The sequence below is a fragment of the Cryptotermes secundus genome, unplaced genomic scaffold (genome assembly GCF_002891405.2).
Source record: "Cryptotermes secundus unplaced genomic scaffold, Csec_1.0 scaffold42, whole genome shotgun sequence".
Taxonomy (NCBI): Eukaryota; Metazoa; Arthropoda; class Insecta; order Blattodea; family Kalotermitidae; genus Cryptotermes; species Cryptotermes secundus.
Genome location: NW_019720161.1, coordinates 182,919 through 197,293, shown reverse-complemented (window position 1 = coordinate 197,293; position 14,375 = coordinate 182,919). Strand labels below are relative to the sequence as shown.

Below are 14,375 nucleotides of genomic sequence, written 5' to 3'. Positions count from 1 at the left end.
AGAAAAATAATAATTTTGCTACTTATAATTATCCACCCAGCCTCACTGTCCGATATGTAACAGGGGCCCTTTCCCCGGGTGCAAAGCGTCAGGAGTGTGAAGCTGACCACTCATCTCCAGCTAGTGCCGACGTCAAGAAAACCCGGTCTATACATCCACTCTCCCATATGCCTTCATGGCATCGTGCCTAATTAGTTAAGCACAGGGAAAAATTTTGTTGCACAACTTAAATTTTTGTGTACAGATAAGCATAACTTCCTACCTAAGACTTAAAGACATTGGAATTATAATTTACAATTTCCAGTTCTAAAATTCCAGCCATCTTAGTCTAATTTTCCTGTAACAATGTTATGCAGCACCTTGTCATTCTGAACACACACATGTATTTCAAGTACATACTACATAACAATTATAAATATCTACAGAATACTGTTTTGTCATGAGTAACTTCGTTCTGTTTATTCTTATATTTCTTTTGCTTTAAGCTTTAATTTCTATCCTGTTTTGGAACAACACCTCAATGATGCCTTCATCGGCTAATGTAGAGATGTCTCCAATATTACGATCGTTTTGAGCTACCTTGCGGAGTATTCTTCTCATTATTTTACCTGATCTTGTTTTAGGAAGACCAGGAGCATGCTGAATTACTTCTGGGGTGGCAAATGGTCCAATCTTTTCACGAACTGTAATGAGATGCACAATTATATGAGAAATACTGATGAGCAATCACCTTCTTTTTCTATTCCTGTTGCTCCCACTTGGAGCACATGGCATCCATGAAATTCTTTGTTTCAATTCAGTTTCTTAATCTTAGACAGTCGGTCCTTGGATGGGGGATCAGCTCATTGCAAGGCCACTACCTACACAGGACAACAAACACAGAATAAATGCAGACATCCATGCCTTGAGTGGGATTTGAACTCATGATCCCAGTGTTCAAGTTGGCAAAGACATTTCATGCCATAGACTGTGCAGCCACTGTGATTGGTGCAATAAGTAATAGCTTGTGCTAATTATTTTTGTAGGTGATTTTTAGACTGCAATCAGTAGCTAGGCTAAATTTGTGTAGTGATATATGATGGGTTTCCAATGAATGAAGAATTAAAAAGGACTCATGGTGAAGTAGTTGAGACTTAAATCAGATAATATCTGGCATTTGCCTGGAGGGACTGAAGAAAACTATGAAAAAGCTCAGTAAAGATAGCCAATGCCCAAGCCAAGATTTTAAGTAAGCACCTCAAGAGTATAAATTTAGGGCATTATTGCTATGCCAGACTGTTCTGTGTCTGCGTTAATGGTACAGATGAAGATGCAACATGTACAGGATAGAACCAGTTCATATGGGAATGAAAATATTGTGGTTTCAAATGAAGAATTTTTAAAGTCAAACATAATGAGAATGGTACAATTAAGATTACTGTCATCTGGGATGTGGCACTGTATAGTCCAGTAGACAGTTTAGAGGAAGCTCCTACAGACCGAGGGTGTTTGAAAACATGGCGCTGAAGAGCTTCATTATTTGTGCTCTTTGCAAGATATTATTAGAACATTCAAATCAAGGCTGAAATATGTGGAGTGTGTAGCATGAACGGTAGAGAAGAGAAATGGATACAAAGTTTGGTAGGAAACCCTGAAGAAAAAAGAACATTAGGAAGATAAGGCGTAGTGAGGAGATAATATCAAAATATATCTTAAACAGAATGGGAGGGTGTGAACTAGATTCATCTGGCTCAGGATAGGGAAATTTCTTCGCTGGCTGAGAAAGTATTAACTTCTCTACATACACTTTGTCCCTTGGAATTAATTAATTATAAATATTATGTGACATTAATAATTCATTTTTGGGAACTGTTAAATGGCTGTATGGAGGGGAATCCTTCTTGAGGAACTGATAGTTGTGGACCCAGTCAATAAATAAAATAACTGCCACCGAACCCTATCCTGACCCAGGTGAATACAGTCTCATGCATAATATTACTAGTATAAACTTACTGAAGTAGTTTTATCTTTTTGAGAATTGTAAGATCAGAACCATTGCTTAGATTGCAAGTTTTTACCTTTCTTCTTAAGTTCATCTGTCAGTTCCTTTGAGAACTTCACACCCTCATTTGGTGTGACAAAACAATACAAGCATTCTCCTTTGATTGGATGACCGTGTGAAACAACAGCAGCCTCTGCTACATTCGGATGTGCTGAAAGTGTGGCTTCCACTTCAGCAGTGCTCAGCAAATGTCCTGATACATTCAGCATGTCATCAACACGACCAGTTATCCAGAAGTAGCCATCTTCATCTCTGCGTGCGCCTGCAAATTGTAAGACTGTAATTAACCCTCTGTACATCAATGTTTGGGGCACGTGGTAGCGCAGTTGGTTGAGGCCCTATGCTACAAGTAGGAAGGTTGCGGATTGGAATCCCGATGAGGTGGATTTTTTTTAATTGACCTAACCCTTCCAGCTGCACTATGGCCCTGGGGTCGACTCAGCCTCTAACAGGAATGAGTACCAGGAACCTTCCTGGGGGTAAAGTGCGGCTGGTGCGTAAGGCTGACAACCTTACTGTCATCTGTGACCCGACTGTCTCAAAAATGTGGGAGCCTTGACATCTCACAATCCTATGGGCCTCCATGGCCTGTTCCAGGGATAGTTTCACCTTTTTACACCAATATTGTCTCTGAAATGTGGCAGGTACTATGTCCAAAAAGTCTACAACATCTCTGAGATATTTCAAAGTTCATGCTTGAATTATGCTGTTATTTGTGGCTTCATCAATATGTGGCAGCCCCACATTCTTCTGAGGTTTCCTTAACCAAGCAATACATTTTATTTATCTGCATATAATCTACAAGATCTAAAATTAAGATACGAGGGGGGACCCAAAAATAACCGGAAACGACCTGTTGCGCGCGCATGCTTTGTAGTTACGAGTTGTGCTGCTAGGTGGTGTTAGCTGGGGGTCTCCCACGACTGTTAGTGAGCTGGCGTCAGTCTGAGTTAAGTGGTTTGTCTGTGGTGCTCTGTTGTGTGCGTTCCTGTTTCAACCCTTTGGCGATTAGTGAGATGGCCGACCAGAAGGAACAAAGAGTGTGCGTGAAATTGATGAAGAGCGTCAAAAGATTATTGACCAACTTTCTGAGGAAACGAACATCTCATGGAGCACGGTCCAGCGAATTTTAACCGAAGGTTTGCACATGAGACGGGTGTCTGCAAAATTTGTTCCTCGCTTGCTCGGAGATGACCAAAGAGAAAACCGCGTGAATGTTTGCCGCGACTTGAAGAGTGAAGTGCAGTTTTCCCTAACAGAAAGCAAAATTTCACGCACACTCTTTGTTCCTTCTGGTCGGCCATCTCACTAATCGCCAAAGGGTTGAAACAGGAACGCACACAACAGAGCACCACAGACAAACCACTTAACTCAGACTGACGCCAGCTCACTAACAGTCGTGGGAGACCCCCAGCTAACACCACCTAGCAGCACAACCCGTAACTACAAAGCATGCGCGTGCAACAGGTTGTTTCCGGTTATTTTTGGGTCCCCCTTCGTAATGCTGATAAAGTAGGGCCTTACTGCTATTTAAATATAGCTGCTAGTTCCTGTTAGTGAGTATTCCAATGAGACATTGCATTGACTTACTAAGATATATGCTGTCACATGCAGAGTGGTATGCATGACGAAAATAATGGGTTGTAGTTCAGAAGATTGGCTTTATTACGTGTTTTTCTTTTTTTTTTTTAACTTTTGGCTGCTGTGTGAGAATTCTGGATTCCTGAATACTGGATAAGAGGGAGTTTACTGTATCACGAATATCTGTATAAAAACTGTAGAAAATCTATGGACTCACTCTCATCAGTCTGTCTTGTATGTGCCATGTTGCACCTTGTGTCTTATGCACTATTACTTATATTCCATCACAGATGGGAATGGAGTCTTCATTTCTTACCATCTCCTGTGCAGTAACATCCAGGAAATTTCTTGAAGTATGTGGTTTCGAATCTCTCATGATTTCCAAACAGGGTCCTCATTATTCCAGGCCATGGTCTTTTGAATGCCAAATACCCTTCTCCAGGTCCACGAATTTCTTTACCATTCTCATCCAGTAATACAGGAACTACACCAAAGAAGGGAAATGTCTGAAAAAGGGCAATGTTTTCAGGTGTCAGAAGTGTTGAGTATCCAACCTCAGGGAAATGTGTGAGGCATAGGAAATTTGAAATGTCATGAAATATGAGGTTTTCAGTGTGGTGTATGTTTAAATTCTGGCCTTTGTTGATGGCTGATTCCTTTCTCAGGTTAGAGGTGGGTCAAGCTGAGATGTGGGTAAGTTAGGTTATGTGAAGAAGTGTGGGAACTGGGCTAGAGTAAGCTAGAGGATTGGTGGATAAGAACTAGTGAGGGGGAGGGAAGAGAGATCCTATCTAGCACTACAGAAAGGAGTAAGTTCCTAATAGCCAATTCAGAAACTGCTTGCACAGTTTTGCAAAAAATCCACCAAAATGCCTCAGTCAGGATACCTGGTGCCTCAGTTGAAATTTAAAATGGAAATCTCTGTAATACAGTCAGATATGTTACTGCCTGAGCCAAACTGCTCCATAAGATTGAGAAGAAAAAGGATAATAAGAAAAAGAACAACGGGGAAAGAAGAAGATGGTAATGAAGAAAAAGAGAAAGACTCTTTCTTCTTGATGCTGTAGATCTGAAAGGGAAAGGGGCCCCTTTATGGGAAGGTCCATGTGGTTCCTCTAAAATATGGGTAGTTATGATACTATATAGTACCATAACCTAGAAGATAACAATCTGAAATATCATTCCTTCAGAGAATGAGGAATGGTATATATGGACGTGAGACTTGTCATGTAGATTGAAATATGGACAAATATCTCAGATACAGGGTCCTCTGAAGTATATGTAATTAACACAAATGGAAAAAATCAAGATTTTTAACTTAAAGTTACTAGTCAATTAACAAAATCCATTCACCCTCACAATCTCAATGTATGCATCACACAAATATTTGATAGGAGGTATTTATGAACTCTGTTCAAGGGATAAAAGTAATACATTATTCATACAGGAATAAGTACCAAGATTATGGTCTTCTGTGATGTGATGCTGTATACTTTGGTAGACAGGTATCAACATTTTCAGGAACAGGTCCTTCCAGTTTGATGGTAGTCCTTTCAGACGTTCGTACCTATGTACCAAACTACATGGTAGCACTTCCCAGAAGGCTCAGACCTTAATAAATTATTTCACTTTATATAATTTCTTTATTCATAATAATAAATGTTGCTACATTTTTGATATATTTATACTGAGATTAAAAATTTACTTCGCTCTGGCTTATTCAACTTGCCTGTGGCAGGTGGATGAGCATATTTCACAGGGGTGGAAATGACTTTTTAGAACTTGGTAGATGATCAGGATCATTAGCAAAGCTCAGAGGAATGACTGACACATATAGGATGTGCAGACAGAAGGTATCCAAGATAAAAAAATGTATATCTCAGAAACTAATCGTCATACACTTATCCGGTTTATGTTAGGGAAAGAAAAACTCTGAAAGTTCTTTTTCATACCCGGCTTACGCGCATACACCGCCACATTTTTGCTACCATGTTAGGAATCACCTGGACAGAGAGATGACTGGGATATGAATTGGCAGTGGTGGACCAACTGCTTGGCCTCCTAGGTCGCCAGATTTAACCCCAGGGGATTTTTTCTTGTGGGGTTATGTGAAGAACATTGTCTACTAGGTTAAGATCAACGACCTTCAACAGCTGAAAGCCCTCATAAGGGACGCTGTGGCTACAGTTACACCAAACATGCTTCAAGTATGGATATTTGTCATGCTACCTGTGGAGCTCACATGTAAATTTACTGAGAAAGTTATATATGCATAAAAAACTTTGATAGTCTCCCTTTGTAACGGTGTAACCCATTAATGTGTATAATAAATTCTTTCTGAGATATAGTGATTTTATTTTGGATTCCTTTCATCCGGACATTCTGTATCAAAAGGACATTATTACAATGTTACCTTTTGAATGTGTTCCTTAATTTATTGCTGTTATGAATGACAGTCGTGGCATCTTAAGGCCCTGGAAATAGCTTCCTCAAAATGAAGCACTCTGGAATGAAGAAGATGGCATCTACTTGCATCTACTCATATTTATATCCCTGATATTTCTGGAATACTGATGAAGACAAATTAACAAATTTTGTTATATAGAAGGATTTTAATGTTACATACCGCTGAGCCTGGTTTCATAGGTGTGCATCCAGGTAAGGGTGTTAATAGGTGTCCTCCAGTCTCTGTTTGCCAGTACGTGTCTACAATGGAACACTTCTCATGTCCAATAACTACGTAGTACCAAAGCCATGCCTCCGGATTTATGGGTTCGCCTACTGATCCAAGTACTTGTAATGTGCTCAAACTGTGCCTGTTAAGACAGAGAGAATATGAATTCTGGGATACAATTTGAGATGAACATATTCATGGAAAGGAGAGAAGAGAAATTTATATTCTGTGAATATAAAATTAATTTCTTAACTGTTAGGTTATCGCTCAATGTTGCAGAGATTCTGACTAACAGTAATTAATGAACTAGGTTAAGTTCAATGTTCTCTTGTGATACTATCAGTATCTACAGCATCAAGTGATAAGATGACCAATGAATTGGAAAAGATTGGAAGGAAGTATTCTTGACCTAATCAAGGTACTATCTCAGTAGCTATCTGGAGGGACTGGAGGAAAACTAGGAAAATCCTCAGTTTGGATAGCAAACATTCTGGCCATGATCCAAGCTGAGCACATCTTGAATGCGAGTCTAGGGTGTTACAACTATGTCAACATGGTCGGCGTTCTATTTGTTGCCGCTACAAACCAAAATACCAAGCGGCCTCCGTAGTCTAGAGGTAACGTTCCCACCTCATGACTCATAGTACGCGGGTTCAAATACCCGGCGGAGGTCGTCGAATTTTTAAGGGCGGAAAAATTCAGGGAACAAGTCCTCCGGGAGGGACTTTAAGCCGTGGGTCCCGTGTTGTAGCTTTACGGCATGCAAAAGAACCTCATACCTCCAAAGGAGGTCACTGAGCAAAATTGCGGATGTTTGCTGCCCAACAGCAGCAACAGCAACAGCATTATAGATACCTCTCAGCTAGTAGAGCCGGTCTCGCTGGCTGGGTGGGACTGATGGTAAGCACCAGTACCGGTAGGATATAGAGGCTAGTAGAAATCATAGAGGGAAGCACAATGGACCACTACAGGTCTAAGTGCATGGGGAAACCCACCCTCTCTAATAACTAACTAACTAACTAACTAACCAAAATACTATGATAATAAATATGCAGTGAAACTTCCATTAAGGTCCTCTGGGAAGCAGTAGCTATGGATATGAACTCTGAGGAAAATATTAAATGTAGGAAATTTAGTTCTGAGACTACTGAGTTGGATCACTGAAATTAAATGTTCGAAGAGGGAAAAAATAAATCGAGGAATATAAAATGGAGGGTTCCACTGTACATGTAATAAACCACTGTGCCTCAATTTTTAACATATATGTTCTTGAACAATGTACCATCTCTTTAACTTTCTTTTCTGCTCACATTTTCTACATGGCTTACTTCTTTACAGGTCCATCTCCAAATTTCATTAGTGCTCTGAGTGCCGTAGGAGCCGTGTAGAATTTATTCACTCTATATTTGTCGACTACCTCCCAATATCTGCTGTTACCAGGGTAGAAAGGAGTGCCTTCAAACTATAATAGAAAAAAAGGAAAACATATTTCAACCACAGCATGTCTACGTTCCAAAGAAACTCAGAACATGGTTTGAAATTTGTATATCCTTCATTTTAAATATTCTTCTTCTTAAGTTCCCTTGAACTTGCAGCACTGCATTCATCTTACCATATGTCTTGATAGTTTTCTAAAAAGTTACAAATTATAAAGTTATGAAAAGGAAACCAGAGACAGATCACATACTTCTTTCTCATTTTTGAAAAGAAACTAAAATTTCAAGGGGACACGGGGTAGTGTAGTTGGATGAGGCACTGTGCTACAAACTGAAAGGTCATGGGATCGAATACCGATGAGGTGGATTTTTTCAATTTACCTAATCCTTCCAGCGGCACTATGGCCCTGGGATCGACACAGCCTCTAACAGAAATGAGTACCAGGAATCTTCCTGGGGGTAAAGGGCAGCCAGCATAAGGCTGACAACCTCACCGCCATCTGTGAGCAGATTGTCTATAAAATGTGGGAGCCTCAACTTCTCACAACCCTATGGGCCTCCATGGCCTGTTACAGGGATTCATTCATTCATCAGTAATCTGTCAGACGACAGGTCCACAGTCTCTTCCAAAACAGTTTCTCCTCTTAATGCGATATTTTTACTTTTTTTTTACTAAAATTTCAGACATTGCATATGAAATTCTTTTGATTTCAGTATCAGAGAAAAATAAGATAAGAAACACATACTGGTCTTGAAAGCTGGATTTTACGTTGAATATGATAGAATTTGTTCCTGTACAAATTATGTATGAAAATATTCACTATTGACAGTGTATTACCTGAATTCAGTCTCTTCTTAATTTCCTCCTGAATCAAATTTTGATTTGCTACTGTCATTCCCAAATATCTGAACTGTGCCACATTTTCAAAACATCTTTATGTCATGACGTTGCCTTGCATTCTGGTGATGAGACAGCAACATATACATAGTTTTCTCTGTGTTTACTTCTAGACCAACCTTCTTACTAGCGTCAATTAAAGTTTCTATGCTTTTCTTTATTTATATATGAGGGTTGGAACTTTAATAGTGGCAACACTGCTGTAGAGACACCATGCAACGGAACCAAATAATGTCGCTTATACCACACCTTAGTTACATATCTACCTTATCTCAGAGCAAATGGACTCTCCCTTCCCACATCACGCGCATGAGCAGTGACGAGAAGAACAGAGCCTCGTGTTAGCTGGCGGTCTAATGTAGTGTTGTTACGATGTTTTCGAAATAGGAACAGCGGAGTTGGATAAAGATTGAATGTGCCAGAGGCCGTACAGCACGACAGTGTCATCAAGGTCTTCAAGAGGCTTGCGGGGAATCTGCATTGCCTTACAGAACAGTGGCAAGGTGGGTAAAAGCCTTCAACAAGGGACGCCAGAATGTGGCAGACGTGTGTGGGCCAGGTCATCCTAGTGTCAGTGAAGAAGAAATGTATGCTCTTTCTGCATTACTGGAGAGCTATCAATGCCGTACAATTTGTGAGCTGGCCCGAGAGACAGGATTAGCGCATATGACTGTGCTTCACATTCTGAAGGCACGACTGGGCATGAGAAAAATTGCATCATGATGGGTTCTGCATGAATCGACGGAAATGCAGAAATGGTTACAATACGTAACCACTTGGAGCGCTATGAGCGCGAAGGAGACGCATTCTTACGCTGTATCATCACGCTGGATGAGACATGGGTCAAATCGTATGAGCCACAAATGAAACGCTAATCAAACAAATGGTGTCATTACGGGTCACCAGGAAAACCAAAAGTTTGTCAGAACCCCAGTAATGTGAAAGTTATGGTGATTCTCGTGTATGACTGTGATGGCGTTATCCTAACGCATACCATTCCCCAACAGCAGACCGTCAATGTGCAGTATTACTGTTAATTTTTGGAACACAACCTGCGACCAGCTTTGAGAAAGAATTGGTGACACTTTCTGCAGAACCCACCCATCATTTTGCAGGACAATGCTCGGCTGCATGCGGCACAAGCTGTGGCTGATTTGTTTGATCGATGGGACTGGGAAGTGCTGTGCCATCATCATACTCCCCGGACTTAAGCCCTTGTGACTTTGACTTGATTCCTAAGATGAAGGAACCACTTCGTGGTTTTCCAGAGATTCTTCAGGCAGTGGACTGCTCCATTTGAACTATCAACACAACAGGTGCTGCTAAAGGTATCCTACGACATCCACATTGCTGGCAGTGGGTTGTACACAATGCTGGTAACTACACTGAAGAACAGTAAAACTTCGAAACATGCATCTATTTTGTATCAGTTGAAAATAAATAATTGTCACAGTTAAATTTCCAACCCTTGTATATGTATTAGAAAATATAAATAAAATACATATTCAGTGAAGTGATTTCAGATGATCAACCACGTCAATATGGAACTGTGTCTGACATCTGATCAGCACCTGATGATGGAGATGGACATTAATTTCATATCTACACAGCTGACTGCAGTGAAAGTTTCAGATTAATGGTATGTAATGAGATATATTTCTTACTAATACTGATGTCGCTCCATTTGCAAGTGGGCCATACACAACATACGTGTGGCCAGTGATCCACCCAACATCAGCTGTACACCAGTAAACATCACCAGGTCGATAGTCGAATACATACTTAAATGTGGTAGCAGCATACAGTAAGTAACCAGCTACTGTATGGAGAACTCCTTTTGGCTTGCCAGTGGATCCACTGCAACAAAGATATCCATATGAAATATAGATGATGCTAGAGGCCCACATCATGGCAGCAAAAATGAGATTGTTGTTGGTCTATGGGTTGGAGCAGTGGCCACATTCTTCTTAGATGCACTACATCCCCACTGTCCATGGTCTAGTGTTTTGGAAGAACATATGCATACAGTTTGCTGGACTGTAAATATTATATATTCTGAGTATAGTTTGACATTTCAATGTTTTTTATGTACCTGGTGTAAAGCATAAAAAGAGGGTCTTCAGCTCCAACCCAAACAGGATAACAGGATGTGGATGCATCTTCCATCTCCTCATGCCACCAGAAATCTCTTCCTTCTGTCCATGGGATCTGACAACACAAGAATAATTTTAAGGATCTGTCAAGAAACCATGTATCCTTGAGCTCATGAGATACTTTCGTTTCCAAGAGCGATCACATAACTTGAAACTGTTGCTCATTTTAATTTAATTTTTATTTGTAATACACAATTAAGTTAAATTAAATGTCACTCAGTTAAGCTGTTTGTAAATACCAATTTTTGTATTTGAAACAAGTAATTTTATTCTTTTATAGACCTCACTAAAACACTTGAAATATATATTATATTATATTAAAGAATGGCTGTCCAACTCATGACTCACCAACTGACTTTATGCAGCCTATGATAATACTATTCCATCCCCAAAAATGAGTGTTAATTATCTCTTTCTCTTCAAACAGAGGGGGCAAATCTTTCTGAGAAGACTTCATTAAAAGTACTCACTTAATATTCCCCGTAACATCTACTTTCACATGACACATTTTTGCATAGTGGGGGGTGGAGTCCAGTTGGGTCCACTCCGCATGGTGGCCACTGATTGGCCTATTGTACCTGCCCCGGGTGATTATGATGATGGAGCATTTGGTGGACTGAAGATTGGCAGCGGAAACCGAAGTACTCAGAGAAAACCTACCCCAGCGCCATTTTGTCCACCACAAATCCCACTTGACCAGACCCGAGTTTGAACCTGGGCCACCGCGGTGGGAAGCCAGCAACTAACTGCTTGAGCTATGGCACAGCCTTCACATGACACTTAGTATATAACTTAGGAAAGAATGGAATTAGTATGGCTCCAAGTCTGTACACAATATCTGTACAATCTAGCAAACCTTCGGGGGCTAATTCTTAAACACTGCTGACCTGGCAACACTGTCTCACAGACTCTATACATGCTCAATCACATCACACTGCCTCAACATTTGGGTTAAAGACAGTGTTATGGTGTCACAGAAAGAATGTATTTTTAATAATGCAATGTGCAGGTAGGTACCCAAGACGCAGTTTGGCTCTTTGATGATTTGAAGTTGGACATCCCTGGGTTAAAGCTATGAATTTCAGATCAATTTGTAAGCTGTATCTAACAGTGACCTTGTTATCAAATACCTTATTCTTTTCGGGTGATGTGTCTCCATTTTCCTTAGTGGTTCCATTTCTGTTTTGAGAAACACTCAGTCTAGGTAAATGTTCAACAATTATGCAATTCTTTACTTCATGTCCCAGGTTTTTGCACCGTTCCATAGCTACAATAAAAGAGAACAATAATTCAGTGCCCTTGACAAAGAAAATATTCTGGAAACTCATTACACATATTCAATGACAGAGATCACATTTAAGAACACAGAATAAGAGAATTCTATCTTCTGGGATATTATGCCATGCAGTCTGTTCAAAGACAACTGATACTTTACAGGAACAAGTTGTTTCCATCTTCAGGATCAAAGAATAAGTGAAACATGAAACCAGTATGAAGCAGGTATCAAGCAGAGGTGACATGTTCCTCTGAAACACTGGTTGACTTCCAAGAGACTGGTTAGCCTTATATCCCAGAAGACAGAACTTTTCATAGCCACCACTGTGAAAACTTCAAATCTTGCAGAAATAAGAGATTTGAGATTCCCACAGCGAGGGATATCAAGCATATGATCTACTGGCACAAAGAGTTTATTTTGAAAATCAGTACAGATCTTAAGGTTGCATAAAGTTTCCAAACTCTGCTTTTGGAAAATAAGAATTCAAGATTTTGTGGATATTCTCTCTTAGCCAAATACAGTGTATGAAGTCAAATATATTAGATGAAAATAAGGGGTTCCTTTGAAATAATAATTTAACTGTTTCTACCTGCATCACAGATTTCCTTCAGACAGATCAACTTCGGCCCCCTCCACACTCCATCGGTTGTTATTAACACCTTGCACTTTGCATCCAGCATTCTTTCAGCAAAGGAGTCAGCTGAAAATCCTGCAAACTAAAAATTAAAGGAATGTAAGTGGAAAGTAATTTAATAAGGTTGGAAAGGATGTACTCCATAATGCAGAACACACAAGTACCAAACGTGTTACTTGAGGTTCATTAAAGTTAATAATGAGAATAATGAGATGCAAACTAGTGACAGTCTTCCATACTGAATTGTAAGAATATCCACAAAAGGGTTTATGGGATATATAGAAACTTCAATTTATGGCATTATGTAAAGGAATTCCATGCAGCTTAATCCTTCTTAGCAAGTTAACTGTTGATCAGATACTCAAGAAATCACCAGTTTTTTTATAGAAACTGAATGTTAACAATAGCCCACCACTGGTTCTTGTCCTAAGCTAGATGAAACCAGTCTACACTCTCTCATCCCATTTCTTTATGATGCAATTTAATGTTAACCTCTTCCCTATGCCAAGGTCTTCTTTGTGGCCACTTTCCTTCTTTCCAGTGCAATTATAAAAATTACAATATTAGTGGCTGCCTCCAGTCATTTCAGGTCAGGCTGATTATTTACCATGTTTGTCTTATCTGTCCTTTACTGCATTTTGTAAACAAGACAGGAACTCCATAAACACATAAATAATCCTCATGATATATGTAAGAAATTTAATGTTTGTTATTACAAATAAACTGGTCATTCTATCAAGAATTTTTGCCCATGAATTGTGCTTAACTACATTATAAATATCGTTTTCAATATCATATTATATGACATAAATAAACAGCATATACACTGCCTGTCAAACATATTTATATGCTCATAGGGCAAAGATTACCTGACAAGGGAGGTCAGATTTGTGGATTACAGCATAACCTATCACTGTGCTTATAAGTTGGTCTATGTATTAGGGCAAAAAGGACCAAGAAATTAGCTCAGTGGGCTGTTCATTTCTCTTAAACTTATTGAAATTAAAACAGAGAACTTTTCCTCACTGAAATATGTTCCCATGAAGACCACTGAGGACATACACATGGTTGTGTATCCTGGTCTAGATCTCAGGGTCATGCATAAAGAGAAGTTGATAATGTGGAACTATGAACACAAATGTAATTTCCTCTCCTCCGTAGTCTAAGGGTAACGTTCCCACCTCATGACTCAAGGTACGCGGGTTCAAACCTGGTGGAGGTCGTGGAATTTTTAAGGGTGGAAAAATTCAGGGAACAAGTCCTCTGGGAGGGACTTTAAGCCATGGGTCCCGTGTCGTAGCTTTACGGCATGTAAAAGATCCTCATGTCTCTAGGAGACCTCTGAGTAAAATTAGGCAACAATTTCCTGCCCAAGTAGTTTCCAGTGCCTCTGGTAGATGGGGGAAATATCAGGTACTGACGGCCAACCTTGTTGGCTGAACGGGGCTGATAGCACGCACCAGTACCAGTAGGGTTTGAATTGAATTGAATTTATTTACATTCTATAAATCCTAAGCAGGTTAGTACCTTTGGATACAGAACAAGTCAAAAGGTTACATACATAAGTACAGGCAATTTTAGCTTAAAAATTAATATAACTTAATTTTACATCATTCTCTATTTACATTGAAGTATTCATCTAAAGAGTAGAAGGAATGAGCATGTAGATAATTCTTTAACTC

General features: G+C 39.7%; 1 protein-coding gene across 1 annotated transcript in view; it reads right to left on the bottom strand.

The window, feature by feature from the left end:
• Nucleotides 1-479: 479 nt before the first annotated feature.
• LOC111866808 (acetyl-coenzyme A synthetase) overlaps nt 480-14,375 on the bottom strand; it is a 45,182-nt gene continuing 31,286 nt past the window's right edge. Inside the window, exons 3-11 of the mRNA XM_023856087.2 lie at nt 12,649-12,775; nt 11,914-12,050; nt 10,723-10,838; nt 10,295-10,487; nt 7,625-7,758; nt 6,249-6,438; nt 3,939-4,128; nt 2,058-2,303; nt 480-683 (exon numbers count right to left, since the gene is read on the bottom strand). Coding sequence (XP_023711855.1) covers nt 481-683; nt 2,058-2,303; nt 3,939-4,128; nt 6,249-6,438; nt 7,625-7,758; nt 10,295-10,487; nt 10,723-10,838; nt 11,914-12,050; nt 12,649-12,775 — 1,536 coding nt within the window. The 3' untranslated portion in view covers nt 480. The remainder of the gene's footprint in view (nt 684-2,057; nt 2,304-3,938; nt 4,129-6,248; nt 6,439-7,624; nt 7,759-10,294; nt 10,488-10,722; nt 10,839-11,913; nt 12,051-12,648; nt 12,776-14,375) is intronic.